The sequence below is a fragment of the Anser anser genome, assembly GCF_964211835.1.
Source record: "Anser anser genome assembly, chromosome: 2".
Classification (NCBI taxonomy): Eukaryota; Metazoa; Chordata; class Aves; order Anseriformes; family Anatidae; genus Anser; species Anser anser.
Genome location: NC_139721.1, coordinates 144,728,641 through 144,749,173, shown reverse-complemented (window position 1 = coordinate 144,749,173; position 20,533 = coordinate 144,728,641). Strand labels below are relative to the sequence as shown.

Below are 20,533 nucleotides of genomic sequence, written 5' to 3'. Positions count from 1 at the left end.
GGTAGCAAAATTGGCGGAGCAGCCAAGGACATTCTTTTTTCTTGTGTAGAAGTAGAGCAGAAGCAGAACAGAACACATTTTATTTATGCAGTAAGCTTACTAAAATAAAACCATGCATCTTTCTAGTATGAAAAATAGAACATTCTTTGTAACATCAGCCCAATATCCCAGCACGAAGAGCTAATCTGTAATGTACATTTCACATTTTCGGTGAAACAAAAAAAGTGTTATTCTCTCCCTCAGCGGGTACGAAACACCCTCCATGCTCTCAGGAGGAGAGTGAAGCCCAGACTGCAGAGAACCCAGCCCTGGCTCATAGCTTCTGGAGACACCATCCCTGCCTCAACACTCCATGCCATGCACCTTATTTCAAGAGGGAGTAGCTTTTTGCATTCTTCCCTCTAGGACGCACAGTTAAGAACTCAGATTTGGAAAAAAAGGGTCTAATTTTGAAATTACCTCCAGCATGGTTTCACTCAGATTGTGTTTTGCTTAACGTTAAGAACACAGAGCATGATTCAGAACCCATTACAGCAAACAGTGGGCTTTGAACCAGTCCAAAGGTGCATTAAGGCTCGCCAGTGATCGTTCTTCATTATTTCCATTTTACTTTTACACGTGTTTTTCTTGGTCTTCTCATAAGATTTCTTTTCCCCCTCCCTTTTCTTAGCTGCAGGAAGAAACGTAACTTACCATCCCACCCCTCTGCTGACATTTCCACTCATAAGACGTTAGGAAAAGGAGGAGCACTCGTCAAAATACATAGTCATGTATAGGATAACTAGCATATACTAAAAAAATAAGGTTTATCAGATCTCAGAACAGTATTTTCTTCTAGGAGGAAACATGAGATATTGAAAAGCGTTTCCTTGAATTTAGAAGTCAAAAACTAATTGACAAAGAAAAACATCCATTTGCAGAAATATTTATTTAGTTTTTATTTACCAAACAACATTTGATTTCTCATTTTGTATATATTTTAAGAAAAAAATAAGTGAAAAATACCAAAAAAGATGTTTACAACAATTCTGAGTTTTTCTTGCTCAAAAATGTTAACTGATGAATTCTTCAAAACAAACTCTTTTCCTAAATTTAGCTTTGGTTTGGATAAAACAGCATTTTATGAGTAGTTTGGTAAACAACTCCTAATTTGATTCAATTTTCAAATTTCTTTCAGCTTTCAGCTTCCCCTGTGCTTTGTGCTTTCTGAAAGTACAGAAGTACACGAAGAGCACAGTCTCACAGATAACAAATGCGCACCTTTGAAAACAACATTATATGTAATCAAAAAAATCACTGAATATATTTTGTTTTTAAGTTTCATTGCATACATATGATTTGCCAAGCTGAATGATCTATGATACATTGACAGACGGAGCCAGACACAGGCCTTCAGAAGAAAGGGGAAGCAGGAAGGAGTTGAACGGAAACATTTAGTCAGCTCTGTCAAAATGTTGGCATTTCTATTAAAAAAGAATTATAGCATCCAATTTTGTTATTCTGTATCATTCTTGCAAGAGACCAAGCTTCTCCGAATAAACAGTACCAGCATTTCAGCCACTTCTACTGCATTTTACAAGGCTGTCCAGTCAAAAGCGATACACACATTAAAAGTTTATTTTAACTTTGAATGTAAAATAATGGTTTTTGATTGACTCGCAAGAACTTCATGAATCATTTCACTGATATTCTGTTCCTATAGTTTATATTTCTGCACAGTAACTTAGCTTCTGCTTTAATGCCAATATTCCTAAACTGCAGCCATTCCTGAAACTCATGCATACCATAACACCTTGCACAGGAAGGTCTTTTCAGGCTATAAACCACATTTAGAGTCTATAAAATAGCTAGCATTTATACTATAGAAAGTTATTCATAGTATAGTTATTCATAGTATATTCAAAGTTATTCATACCATAACTCCCTGTTAAGGTTTAACTCGGTTCCTTACAAACGTACCTCGGAGTTGTTGAGATGACATCTGTGCGTTCCCGAGAACCACCCCTCACTCGAGCACTGGTCGATATCCACCTTCTGCAGATTTATGTCCACTTTAACGACACCTCTGAAAAAGAGAAAACAGCCTTGAACACGGTGACTACAGAAATACACCAAACTTCTTTATGGTGCTATAACCTGCAAAGCAGAACTTCATTTTTCCTCTAAATATGGGATTTGATATGTCTGAGAAGAGAAACGAGGAGTTTTGTGCTCCCAAAGCCATGCTCGCAGAGACATATTCATGTTAGACCTCACCGAGTTGCATTATGGCACGAAATCTGCAAATCTCACGTACTCAATAGATGTAAGGTGGCAGGTATGAATAAGTTGCACACTCAAATAATTTAACGCCCTTCACATTTTACGATGCAGCAAAGAACTAAAATAAGCACAATGAGTGACCTGCTCTGTCTCAGACACCAGCAGCCTCACCAGCCAGCCCGGAGGGCACGCTGAGCGCTGGGGCCAGGAAGCACCCAGAACCATACGTGAGTGCCACGCCAGGTGACACCAACAGCCTCCCTTTTACTCCAGGGAATGCTGTTTGACAAAACAATTGCGCAAAAAGTCTTCTGTACTGTCCCTGGACACACCCCAACCCTCCAGTGATTTCATGAGGAGGAAGCGATAACAAAAAATAAAATCAGGGCCATCCACGTTCTCTTTGCTTAACCAAGTCTGCAACATGCTAATGGCTAGCACTACCCTCTTCATCCTAAAAATGCCTTATATTTCCACTCTTCCTCAGTTGCAGAAAGTTACAGCCACCTGCAAACTACTTTTGCCCCGGTATACCCGCATCTCTGTTGCGAAGGATAATCTGTAAGACTTTGCCTGTTTTCCCTGGCCTTAGGGGATCACATGGGGCCAATCCCATCGCATCTGCACACCCCAGGGAGAAATCCCACCCAAACGGTCCCCACCAAGGACCCTTCTCAAAGCAAGGCCCCTCCATTGCTCTAAAGCCCCAGCTGCTGCCCAGCAGCCTCCACCAGCACTCACCCAGACCCCTCTCTCTCTCCACGTCTGCACGACTGCGCTGATAAAACAGCACTTTAGTTCCTCTCACAGAGATGCAAGCCACTGAAAGGGCAGCACAGTCCAGGAGTAGGCCACTGATGCCTACAAAGCCAAGAAAAAATGCTTCCTTCAAACACAAGTCCTTGACGACTGTCTGAACTATTTTAGTTGGACACCAAGAACATTTGTGTTTTCCTCATCAAAAGTTTCCCTTAAATTTTTGTGAATGAACAGCTAACAACCGATTTCAAACCCAGTGCTCCATTTTATAAAAAAAACCTCAGAAATCACCACATGAAAACAAAAGCTGTAAGTTTGGAGTTGCATTTCTAAAAAAAAAAACCTCCAACAATTTCCTCATTTTCTCTAAAATAATCTCCAAGATGACTTTAGATGTGGAACATTTATAGCATCAGCTTGTGAGAGTAGCTGTGACTGCTCTGGACTTGGCAAAAATGTTGGTATGCGAATTTTGGTAGGTCGTAAGAGACTCACTCAGAACCGATAAACGCTCCGTACTGACTTTGTAAGTCTAGGGTACCACTTCTTTTAAGTCAACAGTTTCAGTCACTTCAGACAAAAGCTTTGATTTCCACCATACGACCTTGCATGGCACAACCACCACCACCCTTTCACAGGCAGTGGACTACCCTCCCAGCTACTAATCCTTACCTTCACCGCAGACAGAAATGGTGCAACATTACCTCTTAATTTGCTAATGTCAGATTTCAGAAACAAATTGCCTAACATACAAGCTGTAGTCACAACTACATCAATGGTACCAAAATGCTTTAAATCATTTCTTAAAATGCCATTCTCTAGGTCTTCCAGAGGCACTGTACAAACAGTTCTTAACTTTCAGAGCTTACTCAGATTCAACATACCATAGTCATACTTTTCAGAGATCTCTTTCCCAGGCCTTGGGATGCACCACAAGATTTTCCCAAGAGCTCTCAAAGACCAAAGACATGGCCATCCTTGCCCACCTCAAAGCACATTGACTCTTTTAGCTATAGCACAATATATATTAAGAACTGTAATGATAAATAATAATGCTACAGAGCCATCGAGGGGTCACTTGTAAACAAAATCAGAACAGGGGTAAGGGTGAGCTTGCTCAAAACAGGACAATACTGCTCCCTCCTATCTGACACCAGTATGACCAAGATCAAAGTGTCCACACTAGCTATATCTGGACATTCATCCTCAGACATGCTAGATAGTCACTGGAGAAACACAAGCTCATCATTTTAGTGATCAGAGGAAGACTGCATTAGGAATCTATGTGCCTAAATAGGAAGCTCATACAGATGCTCTTCAACCCCCTCCCTCTGTCTCCTGCCTGGAATCTACACAATCTGATACTGGACACACTTAGAAATCACTTGAAACGTCTAAGCATGTTCTGGCAAATTCAGCTTGAAATAGCACACACCATGCTTTTGGAATATGCAAAAATAATTTTCGTTCCTAGCTCTGTGCATTTCCACACTTGTTTTGAACATCAGCCTCCTCAGGGAATGCTAAAACTACAGTTCCTCCCCTCCCAATTGCTTTTTCCATGGTTCCAGGTAACCACTGGCCTCAGGGGGAAAAGCTGCCACACCGTACACACTAATGCTTCCTAAAATGTTTATGTTGGTGGGTTACAAGTTTACCTTAACCTGGTAAGAAGATACCTGCCTCAGTTGTTCCTGGAGTACATAGAGTAAGCAGATGTAACTAACTCCTCAACAGGTCACATACAGACCCCACCAGGTGCGTTTCTGATGTTTTCTGGACTTTTCTGAATGCAAATACTAACATGTAGGCCAGGGACAGGACCTGCTCTGCAAGTTAATGACTTCACTTTGCTTGCATAGAGGTGTGAAGAGCTCAAGTGCATGAAGCAGGCAGCGGGCCCAGGACTAAGGCAAGTGCCTGCCTTCTCAGTTCATGTTATACACAAGGCACTTTGGTAAGGGTCTCTCAAGCATTAGGTCATCATTGACTACTCTAAAGAAAATAGTTCATATGGTGGGATAAAAAATGTTGATCTATCCTTATTAGGACTGCAACAGGTTCACCTGGGAGATTCCCCAAACACCTTAGGAAAGTAGGCCTTCAGTTCCTTCACAGGGAAAGTGTTTCCCTTACATGCATTTGTTTTTAACTGGTCAAAGAGGCAACTCTCCTTTCCCTCTACAAAGGCTTCTGGAAAGAGACAAAATGAAAATGAAGGGTAAACTAATCACTGCTGGGGCCAGAGGAATAGTTACAAAGCACACACACAGAGCTAGAGTTTGCTAAGTGGTATCACTGGCCATTTCCGTGTTACCTGTCCAAGGCCAAGCGTCCACTTCAGCAGCAGGCCCACCTTTTCCCCAGCCCTAATTTTGCTAACAATGTGCTTACAAAAGTGTTTCTTGTTGCCCTTCACACTTCTTGTCAGATCCAACCCCAGATGGGCTTTGGTTTCCCTAACCCCATCCATGCTCGGTGTCTCCATATTAGGGTTACCTGACCCTGTTTCCACCTCTCGTGCACTTCCATTTCATGTTTGAGTTTTGTTAGTTTTTTGTGGCTGTTCAGTCAGAGGCCTGACAGTTACCTATTTTCAAATTATTTCCACAACACTTTATCCAGGAACACTACAAAGTGCTTTCATTTGAAACAATGAATTTTCCATTTGAATTCTCATGTTAAAACTTCTTACAAGAACACTTGCCTTTCCACAAAGCCCAGTCTTCAAGATCTCGGTACAGACATTTCTATCCTTTCTACCTTCTCTTGTCTGCAGTTCTGCAGCACAACCTGAATTTCCGATACAGTTACACCGCTCTGCTTTTTCCTTTTCCCAGGGCTTTATGAGTTTGTGGTGAAAATCCACAGGAAGGAAGAACAGTGCAGTCCAGAAGCAGGACCGTGAAGATCTCTCCTGAGAGTTAAAAAATACTACAGCTTTCCACTGTCTTCCCTCACGGCACATTTTAACCCTTCTTCACTGTACCTCCGCAATTTGCTCGGCTCATGGTGACATCACAGTCCTGCTGAGGTAGTACCAGGCTCTTGCAACTACTTAATGATACATGATGCTTTCAAAAGAAAAAAGTTTAAGTGTACGTGTGGCATTTACGAAAGGCATCATGATGGTACAGACTTTTACTGCATTCATTTGGGATGCTTTGCCATTTGAAAACACCGTCTCAGACTCGCACCCCACCAACATTACACGTAGGGTACACCAATATGTACATGATGCTGTATTTCTGAAATTCATCTGTGATTAATACAGTAGCTGGCACAGCCCGGCTAGACACCCACATTTTCAGTTATTTTTGATTCAGCATTCGGAAAACGGAACATATGGAAGAACACATCCTCCTATTATGTATACAGACCAACTACCTGTAAGTGTTACATTTATTGGACTAACTGGAAATAATTGCAGCTCTGCTATCTCAACAGAAGTGATCAAGACAAACGTCAACTGTATGACAGTCGACTCAGTTTGTCAGCATAACACATTCATCCACACTGACAGTGCTGCCTGGCTGAACCCGAGCCACCGTGATAAGTTAATAACAATATTACTGGTAATTGTGGACCATCTGGCAAGTAAGTATATTTTGTTAATCTCTTTATAACTATAAATATTTGTTTTCCGCCACAATTTTACAGTCCTTACACAAAAAAAAAGACCTAAAGATTACAGGTTCGTCTTTAACATTTTGGACAACTACAGATGAAGAATTGGTTGAATCGTACGTAACAGATAATCATTGAAGAAGTATGTCATCAAGGATTTTGTTGGGTCAGAGGTTTGATTTAAGAGGCTTTCGTGTCTGTCTTAATTTCCAGTACCACTGTTTGTTGGCATTCTGTTTGCCTCAAAATCTGTGCCAGAAATTGATTTAAGCTTATTTTCCCAGCCTACCAGCTATCTTGATAGTTTCAGTAGTTATAATATTTCATTGTAACAACGTGTTGTAAAACCTGTATCAACAGAAGAATTTTTTGCCTGTACTGTCTCACCGTAAAAAAACAGAAGGAACATCTGCCCTTTCTCCCATCCAGCTCAAGCCAGAGCTGCACAGAACAGCCTGCCTGCATTTAAATGGTGATAAACAGTATCTTTGTCCTCTAGATCTTCGGAAGCTTTTGGCACAGAGGTCATCATAGCTCAGCTAAACAGGCATTCAAAATTTGTCTTCTAGGTTTGTTCACTTATTGCTGTGTCTGTAAGCATCGCAAGCAAATAGGAGAAGCTGATAGCAAATGTATGAATAAGATTCTTACTATAATCAGTTCTGTAATAAGCAGTAAATATCAACAGCATTAAAGCCTATTAATTGTAGAATCAGAGAAGCCTTCTGAAATTTAGGAATAAAGAGAACCATACACAGTAGCAGATCCTTTAACATTAAAGGTTGCGGGGAAAAATATCTCCAAGTTATAATGAAGCCTTTCAAAAGCACCAGCAAAACCATATATATTTCATTTGACTGATGACAAATCCTGTCTAAGCATGAATCCTGCACACCTCAGTAGAATGTAACCTTCCTCATAATGTGTTGCATTAGAAACTAGGGGAAAAACAAAATCACTGTGGTGGGTTTAAAGAGACAAACAAATGCCACAGGGCCCTCACCGGCCACAATAAAGGTATCTATCAGGTGTGGTTACCACATGCTGAAGCGGACATCATCCCTCAAATCTAAATGCCTTCCTAAATTCTTATTACCGTATTCATTCACCCCCCACAAGCTGTCCTTCAAAAAATCTTCCTTACCAAACAACAGTGAAATGCGAAAAATGAATTCTCTACTGATGTCCCAAATTTGCAAATCCACACACATCTAGATAAATGCATACTGTAATTAGCATAGCAAAGGTTTTCAGGTTGGAAACCTCTGTGCCTTCTCATTTTGGAAACTGGCTCATTCAAGAATGCTAATTTTCAAATGTTGCACGCTACCTGACACCTGAGTCCACTTCAAAGTGTCTTTGGCCACCCAAGAAAATCCCGCTGTCAAATTCACAAGTGACCTTAAGCTGTAAACGTCTTACTGGTAATCAACAGCTTCTGCTTGTTCAAAGTTATTTTCAAAAGTTAAGATTCGGGATTCTACATCACCTCGATGTCCCTAGAACTATTATTACCTTTACACTGCAATGTAACCACCAGATTCACACAAGCCTACTGGGATATTACATATAACATGATTTTGGTTTGGTCATTCAGTTATCACTAATTTGTTAGTGATAGGACAGACAGACTTGCCTGATTCCTTAGCCATAGCATGACTGCTGTTTTTCAGCCCACTTCCACAGAAGGAACAGCTTTCACTAAAAATAAACTTAACTGAAGAGTGCAGTATAACAGTGTGGGCACATGAATTAGGATTCACCTGCAAAGAAAATCCCTGTAGGCCATTTGGAAGAGTACTACAAGGGTGGAATACTTAAAGCTGAATCCTCTGTTGTCTGCAGAATTATTTTGTATTCAATTCAGCCTTCAGATTTATGGCATGCAGTGCTGCCTGAGGACTTCCCTGCATTTTAGTTGAAGAATTTCCTAGATACTTTGAGGGGTGGTGATACTTTTGCTGGAGGATTTGTGTTTAAGTACTGCTAGTGTCTAAATTCTGTGACCAGGCACCACCTCATTTAGGAACGCCGCAGTGTCAGCAACGGTGGGGTACCACTTACATTAGATTCTGCTTATGAAAAAAGGTCTTGGAACCAAGTTTAGACCGTTCAACAAGAAACAGACATTTTTCAAATATGCCCATTACTATCCATAAGGTCAACAAGACAGGTGGAGAGAAAGGGCCTCAAGCACAGAAAGTGATATAAGAAGAGGCTAGGAACAAGAAGAGCTTTGAATGAGAAGGATCCTACACAGGAGAGATGACTTCAGCCTAACTACAGCTGCACTTCTAACACTAAAGATCTACAAGATAGCAAGGGAATTTTAGAAGTGAAAAGTGGAAACCAATGTTCAAATAAAGGAACCTGGAAGAGCACAAACTCAGGCAAGACAGCAAGACAAAAAACAAGAAATACTATAGGATCAGCATGTTAGAAGCATAAAATCTAACCAAAATAACCAAAAACTTGTCAAATACCTCAGAAAAAGGCAGTCCAAAATAAAATCTGTAAGGCCAGTAGACAATCATGATCTGAAAAGAACTCAGTTGATAGAGCCTTTACAGAAAGCAAACTATGTTTTAATCACTACACTCTTTTAGAGCCAAGGAAGCTCCCACTGCTCAGCCATTCTGGAGAGTATCAGTGTGACAGGAGGTCAGCTCTCACCTGTAGGATGTTAACAAGCTGGGCACCACAGTCATCCCTGCTTTGCTCAACAGGTTTACAAGCAACCAAAAATAGGTGAGCCCTGACAAACTTTGCAGGTGATAAAAATATATAGCATACACCACAACTAAATCTGACTGGTCCGGATAAGTTGAATCAAGAATGCTGCAAAAGTGTTTTTCTAAGACAAGGATCATGGATGTCCAAATAAATTTATCACACAGCAAATTTAAAAATAGAAAGTAATAATTGCTCTTTAAACAGCTCAATTATATTACGGAAACCAGAGCCAAATTATATTGTAAAGACAAAAATGGGTTAAAAATAAATGTAAATTATGAAGGTCAGTTCAATCCATACCTACTATCAATGCCCTTTCAGATGCGGTCTGAAAGGCAAAGATTTTGTATTGCTTATTATTTGTAACTGGAATATAACCAAGATACATGAACACTTCTTATATTGCTTCCTAAGTGCCTGCCAGAAGCTGCTTTTGGAGACAAAACTAGATAAGCCTTTCATCTGACCTAACAGCAATACTTCTGTTCTTATCTTTGGGAACATTTCTCAATCTCAGCTCAGGTTCATGAATAGACAGAATAGGAGGTGACAGGCCTGGAGCTGCATCTCCGATAGTAAGAACTGTCACATGCCCATTCCCTTCAAAAGACCTTTGATAGCCTGCTGTGCTGGAAGCCTTACCCAAGGAGGATACAGGTAGGGAACAGAGGATTGGAAGTAGCAGTTTGACCCAAAAAGCTCATTCCTTTTATTCCAACTTACCACGCGCTACATAAGTGTTGTCACAAACACAGTACGTGTTTCAGTCCTCTCCTGGTCATATTTAGCTTCTTTCTTCAAATACCCCACTGTTTCTCCAACAGTGAAGAAATCCAAATCATGTTTCCAAAACGAATTCCCTACTCCTTGTTCCTTTTTCTTCCATGATTGTCTAGTTTATTCTCATCCGTGACCTAATACGTAAGAGGCACGTACGTCACTGATTGTCTAGAGAACATTTAAAAAATACTGGGGGGGGGGCGGGGTTCTTTAATCAACAGTAAATCATACTAAGTAGATATTTCTTTGTTCTTTTCAGAAATATAAATCCATATATAAATCCAAAACTTTTAGTTCGAGGAAATAAATTATTCCTTTTCATTTTTAAAATCTGTTCTAAATCCACCCACACTTTCAATCATGTTATATGGGCCAGGGCATGGTATAGAAGGAGATGTCAGCCTCACCATTTTAAAATATTTTCAAGATTACATAACTAACATATGATGCCACAACATTTAGTAATCTTCCTTAAACAATTAAAATGAATTTTGTTTTCCAAGTTCAGTACTGAGACTAGATTGAAAATCCACGGGGAAACTTTTTTTTTTTAAAAGAGGTGGTTAAAGTCAGAGCTTAAATCATATTTAAGACAAAGAAGTTACAAGTTCTGAAACTCTCTCTTTTTATGTCTACTTTTATGGTTATTTTACCAATTTAACACCTGTGAAAAATTTAGCAGAAGTATATTCCCTAAGAAATTACTTGTCATAGGTAGTTCTACCTTTGTGGTAGAATTTGCCTTCAGTAATGTTTCCTTAACTAAGCACCCCATTATGGGATAACCCTAGAGTGGTTTGAGTAATTTTTAATAGTACAGTGGAAATCATTACATTACACTGCCTTTAGGGATGAAAAAAAAAAAACAGCTGAATTGAACTGTGCAATAAAGATTAATCTTTGCACCAAGGAATACCTTTCAAATAATTAAGAGAGAAGGAATAAATGTCAGGAAGAAAAAAATATTAGGAAACAACAGTTGATTCAGCCAAACTTCAGAATGAAGGTATCCACAGCTATTGCAGAACACAGCATTGTTCAAAAACAACAAAAAAAAAAACAAAACCTTACTCATCTTGTTGAGTACGTTCCTTTCTGCCAAAACAGCCATTATGCCATTGCATCCTCACAGCAGTCCTTGAGAGACCTGATTGCAAATGCTGCCCTGTATTTGGTGAAACACGACCTTGCTGGAACAGGGAGAGGCAGAACCGCTCCTTTATCCTAAAGGGATTCAGGCCTCCTAGATGAAAAAAAGCGAGCAAGGACCACTTCCCAAAACGCTGACATACTGCACGACGACAGTAAAGAAAATGAGAGCAGCACACAAGAGAACGTTCTGAACCGCAAGAGCAACAGCTCATACATCAGAGTTTGGGAGTAATTGATGTCATCGCACGAGGCTGAAACATTGCACACGGATCTGACTAACCATATTCAAGGAACGCTGGAACAGGACTCGAAAATAGGGACCATGGCAACAGAGAGCTCCTGACAGGAGGCTGGAGAAGGCTGGTTTCTTCAGTCCAGTAACCAAAGGTGGAGAAGGACCTGCTGCTGCCTATAAATAGGTCAGGGCAGTAAATGTCTGCAGACAGCTATTTCAGCCAGAAGGCAGCTCTGGAGCAGGAACAAATGGATATTTAACTGAATAAATTTAGATCAGAAATCAGAAGAAGCTATCCCAACCCATCAGGCCAGCAAAGTGGAGAGCCAAGAGGGAAAGCTACCTTTTTAAGATGAAGTTGAGTCAACTGATTACATTAAGTGGGCTTTGGTCAGCAGGAGATTGGACTCAGTGACCTAGGAGAGTGTTGTTTTTTTTTTTTTTTTTTAAAAAAAGGAACAAAAACACTCATACTCATATGCTCCTAGTAGCAGACTACTTGCACACTTTCCTTCCAGATCAAGGAGTAACCCTCCCCACCCACCAGAGTGCTGAAGCAATGAGAGCCTCCCATTTCCCCTCCGGGGGCCAAGCGAGTGCTTTTAGCAAACGGAACACAGCCACGAGGCGAAGCTTTTCACACCCTCCTGCTTCCACAGCAGGGCTGCGGAGTCCAGCCGGGTCACCGTGGGCTGCAGGACGTGGCTCCGTGTCACCGTACGACAGAAAGTAGCAGAGGAGGGTCACTAACAGCAACCGCTACCAGTGCTCTACCCTGTGCAGCACAAGAGCTGTAGAGCAATTAGACGCATCAGATGTTGAACTCCAGCTGCAGACTGCATCAGCGTAGACTTTGGAAGGAAGGAGGAGGGAATGGGTACTGTCACCAACACATTACCTCCAGTCTCTGCGAATCCTCTCCTCACTTCGAAATGAGTCTGCACTGCATTCGCTAAGCGGATGGGAACATCGCCTCCCTTCCTTTTGGGCAGAACAAAGGCCAGGGAAAGCAGACGAGACACCAGCAAGCACCGCTAAGAAGCAGTGCAAAGGCAGCACCACTGATATGGTGCCACTGGCCTCAGACAGCTTGCGATACGTTCACCAGCACAATCAACATGTCTTTGGTTTCTCCGCTTATCTCAGTAGTTGGCCTCCTATAACCTTGTCAAGATGACTAAAAAGACCTTCTTCTTGGCTTTCACTTCACAGTTTGGCTTCCATCTCATGTGAAGGGAGAAGTATATGGGGGAGTACAAAATTAAAGACTAATAGCTAGCTGTTTGCAACAGCCCTGTGCCTGTAACAGTCGCATCCTTTGACAGAAGGCACAACCCTTCACCACGTAGAGGCGATGCTTTGCTTGCGACTGCACTTGCAGAAACTCACTGCTGACAGTACTGCAGTAGTAGCATGTGTTGAACAGAACCAGTAGTAATTATTAGTCTCATCTTCATAAAACTCTTCCCATTACTATATTGTGCAATGTACCCATCTGCTACTGGGACAGAAGATACACCAAAAGGTAGGGGCAACAGCTTTTCCTTCTATAGCTTGAAAAGACACTTTTTCCATGAAGAAAATGAGTTCATGAATCTGTTACTCTAATGTAGCATGCCATAAACCTAATAAATGTCAGCAAAGAAGAAAGTACGTGAACTGTAAGAGGAGTATTAAAGGGGCACACACTGAAGTACCATCAGTGATCCCATTAAAGTGATCCTTATTAAATGGAAGGAGCATGTAAACTGAGCCATTAAGAGTTCCTAACAGATGGTTCAGGGATATTTCATTGAGAGAACCAACGTGGCTTTTGAAAAAGATGGAGACTAAAATACATGCTGCTTTTTACCATATGGGCCTTAAATAGGAATTTAAAGTTAAACCATTGTGTCACTGACAGACAGATGGTGAGGGGAAATAAGGCTTATTTCATGAGGGACCGTGTAGTTATTAGAACATTAGTACTAATTGCTCTATTAGATCTTGCATTTTTATTTTACATGCTTATATTTCAGACCGTTTATCCTCTTCAGAGCTCCTTCTGAGGCTGCACACCTATCAGGTACTAAAAATATTGTGTAACTGTTAAGATGTCCCACAAGTCTTGGGAGAAGTTTATCTTGGTTTTAGTATTTTCTATGTAGCTGCAGAGTTATCTTCTCAACATTTCACATAAGCCTATTAGAAGGCCATCTTTCATGTAACATATCTCAAACTAGAAACACTGGAACCATCATTTAACTTTGCCAAGATACATATATACACATATACACACACTTTTTTCACCTGCTTTCTTATGGAGTTGCAAGTTGTCTCAGTAAAACATGCTGAGATTCTTAGAAATGTTTATCAACTCATCTCTGGGTTTGACACAAATCTTTGTTGGTTTTGTCCTAACTGTTCAATCCCACAGCAGTACACAGTAACACAACACTTATACAATACCCCATTGCAATATCTCTTAAATGAAAATTAAGTTCTCCATGCTTAAATGTGCCTAAAAGATGCCCTTCAAAATATCTGAGTTACAACAAATTATTGTTTCCTTAACTGAGGTGAATCCCACATGGTAAATGGAGGCCAAGAAGATCAGGAAAACAGGCAGTGCCTTGTACTGCGCCCAGGAGGACCCCTACTGGTAGCCTTGGTTGGCCAGGGTTACTGCCAAGTGGACCTGGTGTGTCCTGTGCATGAGCTACCACAGCAGAAACCTACACCACCGAGATGCTTCCTGGCATCACAAGAGCTTGGCACAGAGATGAAGTTGAATCTCGGTCTCTGCTGCTTAAGAAACCTGCTCTTCTTTCAGCTGAAGGTAACAAAGCTGTTAGATTTCATGTCAAGGTCTAATTTCTCAGATATTTAGTTGGTGGCTGCAACCCCACCTCCAGCCTAAAGGTTCTTCAGGTTACATGAACTTCCATCCCCACCAAGAGAATATCTGCCTACACTAGCTTTCATCTGCATCCTCAAGTTTGTTCAAATATTTCAAACTTTGAGAAGTTCCCTGAACTTTTCTGGATCCCCTGCTGGGGTCCAGGAGAGCTCTGCAGTACAGCTTTTCTTGGCTTTTGGTCTTGAGAGGAAGGAATTCAGCAACAGACTGCAGATGAGCTCATTCTACCCTAAGCCTACAAGCCCCAGAAGTGTGAAGAGCAAAAGGTAATTTCATACATAATCATCCACTCTATATTCAAGTTTGTTGTTTTTTTAAATGAGAATACATGACTGCATTCATACCTGCTTGATCCCACTGGATTTCAAACTAAGCCAAGAAAGCCAGTGTTCATATACACAATTGCCTGGGCACTCGAGGGTGGCAAAATCTCTTCCATTTCCACTGTGTTTTTAACGGTCTTCACCCACCGCTGAATCACAGCACAAAGCAAATTCTGTGCTCTTCCCTCACTTCCTGAGGGACTAGAGCTGCTTCACTAAAGCTGCTTCGGGGCAGTGGGCATTCCCCAGCAGAATTACACGTGATCCCCACTACAAGCATGCCAGTGCAAAAATCTGACATATCATACCCCACAGGTTGCTCTCATTGCATCTTTTTTCGCTGTTAAAACAAGGTATAAGAATAGCCCTTCCATATCCTCCTCTCTGCTAGTCACAGCCTGGTGGCAAACTCCTGGAAATAACAGCAGTAGAAAACAAGCAATTCTTCACATGTGCCAGGTATCATCTACACAGCTTCGCAATGGGGTGGGGGTCCTACAAAAAAATGCCCCAAGAAAAGCTTCCCAACTGCTGGTTTAGGTTGTAACCACATGCACTGTGAGAAACCTGCAGTGGCAAGTGGCAAACAATCACCTACACACTGACCAGGCTTGAGCACCCCACAGTGGATGTGCACTGAAGACCAGAAACTGCAGTTTAGCAGCATGACAACATTGTTTCCCAGCTGGTTAAAAATCACAGCTAGGGTTGAGCTACTTTTAGTTCTGCAGCAAAGTAAGAAATAACAGCTCGGTAAAGATCTTTTGCAAAGAAGTAATCTGCAACTGGCAGCTCCTGCTATCTTCTCTCCTCCAGAAACATGCCCGGCACATAACCCACATGCACACCTGTTTCAGTAAGAGCAGTTAAAGAAAACCCTGTTTTACAGACTGAGATAGAAGCAATTCTCCTGAGCAACAGCTCCCTAAGACACATGAAGGTGACGCTCAACAGGAAGGCCTGAGGTTGCACTGCGGTGTGACTGAGCAGCCGGTCGGGGAAGGGTTGATCAGGTCACACAGCAGAGGCACAGCGCAACCTTCCCGAGGAGCGGGCAGAATTGGGAAGCCCACCTTACCCCCTTCCGAATAGGGAGCGAGCAGAGGAGCCCTCCTCCTACCTGAACTCGGGGAGAAGGTTTGGTCGCAGTCCATAGAAAGCTGCCGAGAGAGTCACTAACCAGCCGGGTTTGTAATTCCCATTCTCACACTCCAGGTAAGGCGAGGACCACCTGATGTGGTTCTTATCCGCCGTGAAGCTCTCTCGCCTCTTCCAGCTGTTCTCCAAAGTTTTGGGGCCGGCGTTCAAGACCTTCCTGTGCAGGTGCGGCCTCCACTTGCGCTTCAGGCTGTGGAACCACTCTGTCTCTAGGGAGGCGTTAGCCAGGCGGTGAGCCGAGGAGGACAAGTCCTGCAAGAGGATCTGGCTCTCGTGCCTGCTGGCCTGGAGGAAAACCTGGGGGGTCGAGGAGAAAGGCTCCGTGCTGAAGGTGATAGCTGCCCTGGAGATGTTGGGGTCCCCCTCCAGGAGGCTCCTGATCAAGGCTCGGTACCACTCCAGGTCCTCCTGCAAGTTCTGCTCCCGCGACTTATTGCTCTGGAGGATCATGCTGAGGAAGTTGGTGGCATGGGTGAGGGTGTCCAGGGCGCCGTGCAGGGACGGGTGCGAGGTGAAGCGCGACTTGCCGGCCAGGCTGGCCAGCTCGTACCTGCCGGAGCAGTTGGCACGCCGCAGCTCCCGGGAGTCGCCCGTGTAGAGGAACGAGGCCACGTCCTGAGGCACCTCCTCGGCGAGCCGCTGCGCCAAGATGGTGCTCTCCGTAGAGCGGCTCCGCGGAGCCGGAGGAGGCTCCCGGCTCTTGATGTGGTTGTAAACAGCCTGCCTGCCTCTGGCCGCCCGCTCCCGGCCCTGCGCCGCCTGCCCGGGGCTGGCCGCGGCGCCGAGCCCCCGCGGGGCCAGGAGCAGGAGCAGCAGCAGCCGGAGCAGAGCCATGTCCCCGGGGCAGCGCCGGTCGCGCGGGCACGGCGGAGTCACTCAAGCCGCGCTCCGCATAGGCAGCCGCGGCGCAGGGCGACGGGGGCTCGGCGGCGCCCGAGCGGCAGCACGGCGGGGGGCAGCCCCCGGCCCCGAGGCACCTGTGGCGGCCCCCGCCGCCGGCTCGGAGCGGAGCGGGGCTGCTCGCAGCCCCTCCGGCGACGGGAGCGGCGACGGCGGCAGCAGCGAGCCCGGACGGCCGCGGCCACGGCGCTCACTGAGGCGCTGCCCAGCGCAGCGCGCAGGGGCGGCGGCGCCCGGCGCAGCAGCAGCGGGTCCCCCCGCGGCGCCCCGCCGCCGCCCGCGCCCCGCCGCTCCGCATCCTTCGGGCGCCGCTGCCGGAGACGAGGAGGAGGAGGAGGAAGGCGTGGGGGCTGCGCTGAGGGACTGCCCCCTCGCTGCCGGCTTCACCGGGACCACGGGGCACGGCGGCTGCTTGGAGCGCTCTGCTTCTCCCCGCACACCGCCGCGGAGCTCCGCCACAGCCAGCCCCTCACCGCCGGGCGCCCCCTTCCCTCCCTCCCCGCCGGTCCTTATAGGTGTGCGCCGGGCGGCTGCCGCCCCGTGTGGCCGCCTCGGCTGCCAGTCAGCCGGCAGCCATTCGCGGGGCGGGAGGACGGCGCTGGAGGGAGGAGGAGGAGGCGGCGCAGCGGAGAGGCGTCGAGGCAGCTCGCCTCACCTGCCGCCCGCTGGCCCGGCCCGGCCCGGCCCGGCCCGGCTCGGGGCGGAGGCGGAGGAGCCGCCCGCTGGCAGCGGCCGCCCGCCCGAGGAGGCGGGGGTCGGCTCGGGGCGGGGGCCCCGCCGCGGGGAGCGTGGCGGCGACGCCTGGCGGCCGGGCGCGGAGCGGCCGCGGCTCCCCGGCGGGAAGCGGAGGGGCTGAGGGGGGCGAGGGGGCGGCGGGCGTTAAAGTCACGCTGTGGGCTGGTGCCCCTGAGGCGAGGCGAGGGGCGCCCCCTCAGCAGGGGGCTCCTTCAGGTGCTGCCCCGTCCCCTCGTGTGGGGCTGCCGCTTGTGTCACCCAGGCCTGCTCGGGCACTGCCCGTCATCCTCCTCCGCAGCGCTAATTCCTACTTCTGTCTTCGAAGTGGAGCCCACAGGCCCGCGGTTTTCAGGGCTGACCTGCAGGGCACTGGCTTAGAGTGGAGGCAGAGCTGGCCGATCATCCCGCTGTCCTCCTGCTCCCCCAAAACGTAGCCTTTGGGAGCACCCGAAAGTACTGAACACGCAGTTAGGCCTTTCCAAATAATCCATCGGTTATAGGGCTGGCATGATCAGCAGTACAGATGTAGCACCAAAATAAATAAATAAATAAATAAACCCTGCTTAACTTTCCATTTTCTTCGATGCGAAGTTATCCACCTGCTTAACATCTTACTTTTACCTTAGGGGTTCGTGACAGGAGGCAGTTTGCAAAGGGTGAATTTTAGAGGAGATTGTCCGCAACAAAACCTTTCAATTACAATTAATTCCCTTCTGGTTTAATCTAAAATTCCCTTTTGGAATTGAAGAGTGCAGATGAGAAGAGTAGTAAAAAGATCCTTTTCTTTCCCCTCTCCCACACACACATGTGCATGCACATCCTATAAGGAGCAGATTTCAGTCATGCAGAATATATGATCTAATTTTAAACCGCTGACAAGATATATCTGCTCCTTAAAGCATCCTCTTATTTTAGAATTATTTGAAACTATAAGGAATAGTCAGTCTAATACAGCTAAGGGTAAATTAATTTTGTGGTCCGTGTTTTTGCAATCGATATTCACTGTTAAAGAATAATTTACATGTAATGAACTTTCCCTCAAGTGAATAGCCTATGAGATTATTTAGAAACCGCATATGCTGAGCAGCTCAGAAACGGGTATTTACAGTTTAGCACAGCACAGGGAGTCTGTGCTTCGGAGTCTGCACTGAACAAATACCTGAAGATGCATCATTTGCTGCGGATAAGTGAGAAAAGGGGCTTTTGAAAGGAGCAGCTGTTAGGATTGAGCTAAGCTAATGTGGAATCGTTTACTTGGTGAGGTATCAGTGACAAATAAATAAACAAGCATTTTTTTTATCAGTGTGCCTGTGCTGGTTCTCTTCACTGCCGCAGGCTGCTCTAAAGGTCAGCTGCCTGATGGGAGTGCACTTCCCCTCCTGGAGCCTGACCATTAATACCTACCGAAATTGCACCTGCTAAACGGCCAGCGATAATCAAGTATCCTTTTAATGTACTTAGCATATTAAGTTCCTTCTGTTTCCCGATCTCCTCACAGTCCTCCCAAACACCCTTCTCCAGTAGCACCCACCACTCCCACACCCCCTTTTCCTTCACGAACACCCCCCAGCAGCTCTTCTTCTCAGCACACAGGTTTGCCAGGAGCCAGATGGGGCAGGGCACGACTCCAGCTGCTGCCGGTTCCCTCCTCTCCTGGGGACAGCTGGAGGCAGAAGGCTTCAGCCGTCCCGTTCCACTGGGTTGCTGTTTGTGCTGCCTGTGTTCATGAGGCATGGGGAGAAGACGAGAGGTGGAGGGCCTTCGCGCCGAGGGTGCCAGGGCGGCTGTTCTGCCTCTGCATCACAGAGGAGTCAAAGAGCCTTTCTCATCCCCCAGGGCCTCCTCCCACGGTCCCTTCAGACCGGCTCCCAAACAGCTATTGTGTACAGCCACATCTAAAATGAGACACAAACAGTTTTTAAGCCACTGCAAGCATGCATCTACTTACAGCTTTGTAAAAACTATGTCGCAGGACTCGAAGCCTACCGTTCATTGCCCAGATACAGGGCAGGATGGAAAGACAGCATCCTCTTAGATGAAGGAAACGACCAAATATTTTATTTACATTTTTATTTATTTACAAAGTTTTACATGTTTTTTACATGTTTAATTACATGTTAGAAAGGATTGGAAGAGATGTAGGAAACTTTGATCATTGTATTTTTATTTTAGCATTAAAACGCAGTAATGACTCTGGCCTGTCATTTGTAATGTGTTGGCGGTGTTAGAAACCTGTTCAGCTGTGACCAGTACAATGCGAAAACGGACTGGGAGTCCCCAGGATACACAATTACTGTGGCTGAACAATGTTTGCTGTGCTTCTGCCTCAGTTCTGCCAGCAGAGCTGCCTCAGGCCATCCTCCAGTGGGGAATCGAGAGGCATCTGACCGTTCTCCTGCTCCTCTGAGCTGTTACAACTACCACGGTTGTTGCAAACAAAATGCCAGTATGTGAAGGGTCTCGTTTGATTCTATTAGCTATCGAGCTAGGAGTCTGCATTTAGATATTGCATGAGCTCAACCTGAATCTAATTACAGTGCAGAAAAAATAGCAGTGCAAAATGTTAGTGGTTTTTAATAGACTACAGTAACTGTAACCTACTTTTTCCAAATATGGCCTGTACACAAGATCTTGGTTTATCTGGACTATTGGAAATGCTAGAAGTGTAGAAAGTATTGCATTGTTTAAACAAATCAGAACAAATTAAATACTCATTTATTAATTTCTGTCCTAAGCTAATTAGGTGATATACAGACTATGCTCAATAAATGCTGAAACTTCCAGAATACTATGTTGTATCTCTCTCAAAACAGAAAGAAAATGTTTATCAGCATCATTGATTGTGGCAATCAGAAACACAAAATATAGATTTTTTTTAACAAAAGTATTCTTACTTTTTGCTTGATTAACTAAAGAAATAATGCACTTGCAGTCATATTTTTGTCTGACCGTTGAACCCCCTCTGTCTGC

General features: G+C 44.8%; 1 protein-coding gene across 3 annotated transcripts in view; it reads right to left on the bottom strand.

The window, feature by feature from the left end:
* The window catches only part of GPR158 (G protein-coupled receptor 158), a 199,248-nt gene extending 181,717 nt beyond the window's left edge, over positions 1-17,531 (bottom strand). For 2 of the 3 annotated variants that reach the window (XM_083827611.1, XM_083827609.1), the window contains exons 1-2: positions 15,891-17,530; positions 1,960-2,065 (exon numbers count right to left, since the gene is read on the bottom strand). In XM_083827611.1, the coding sequence (XP_083683737.1) occupies positions 1,960-2,065; positions 15,891-16,762 (978 nt within the window). In that variant the 5' untranslated portion in view covers positions 16,763-17,530. Of the gene's footprint in view, positions 1-1,959; positions 2,066-15,890 lie in introns of all 3 variants that reach the window. The other variant, XM_083827610.1, reaches the window with a different exon arrangement.
* Positions 17,532-20,533: the final 3,002 nt, after the last annotated feature.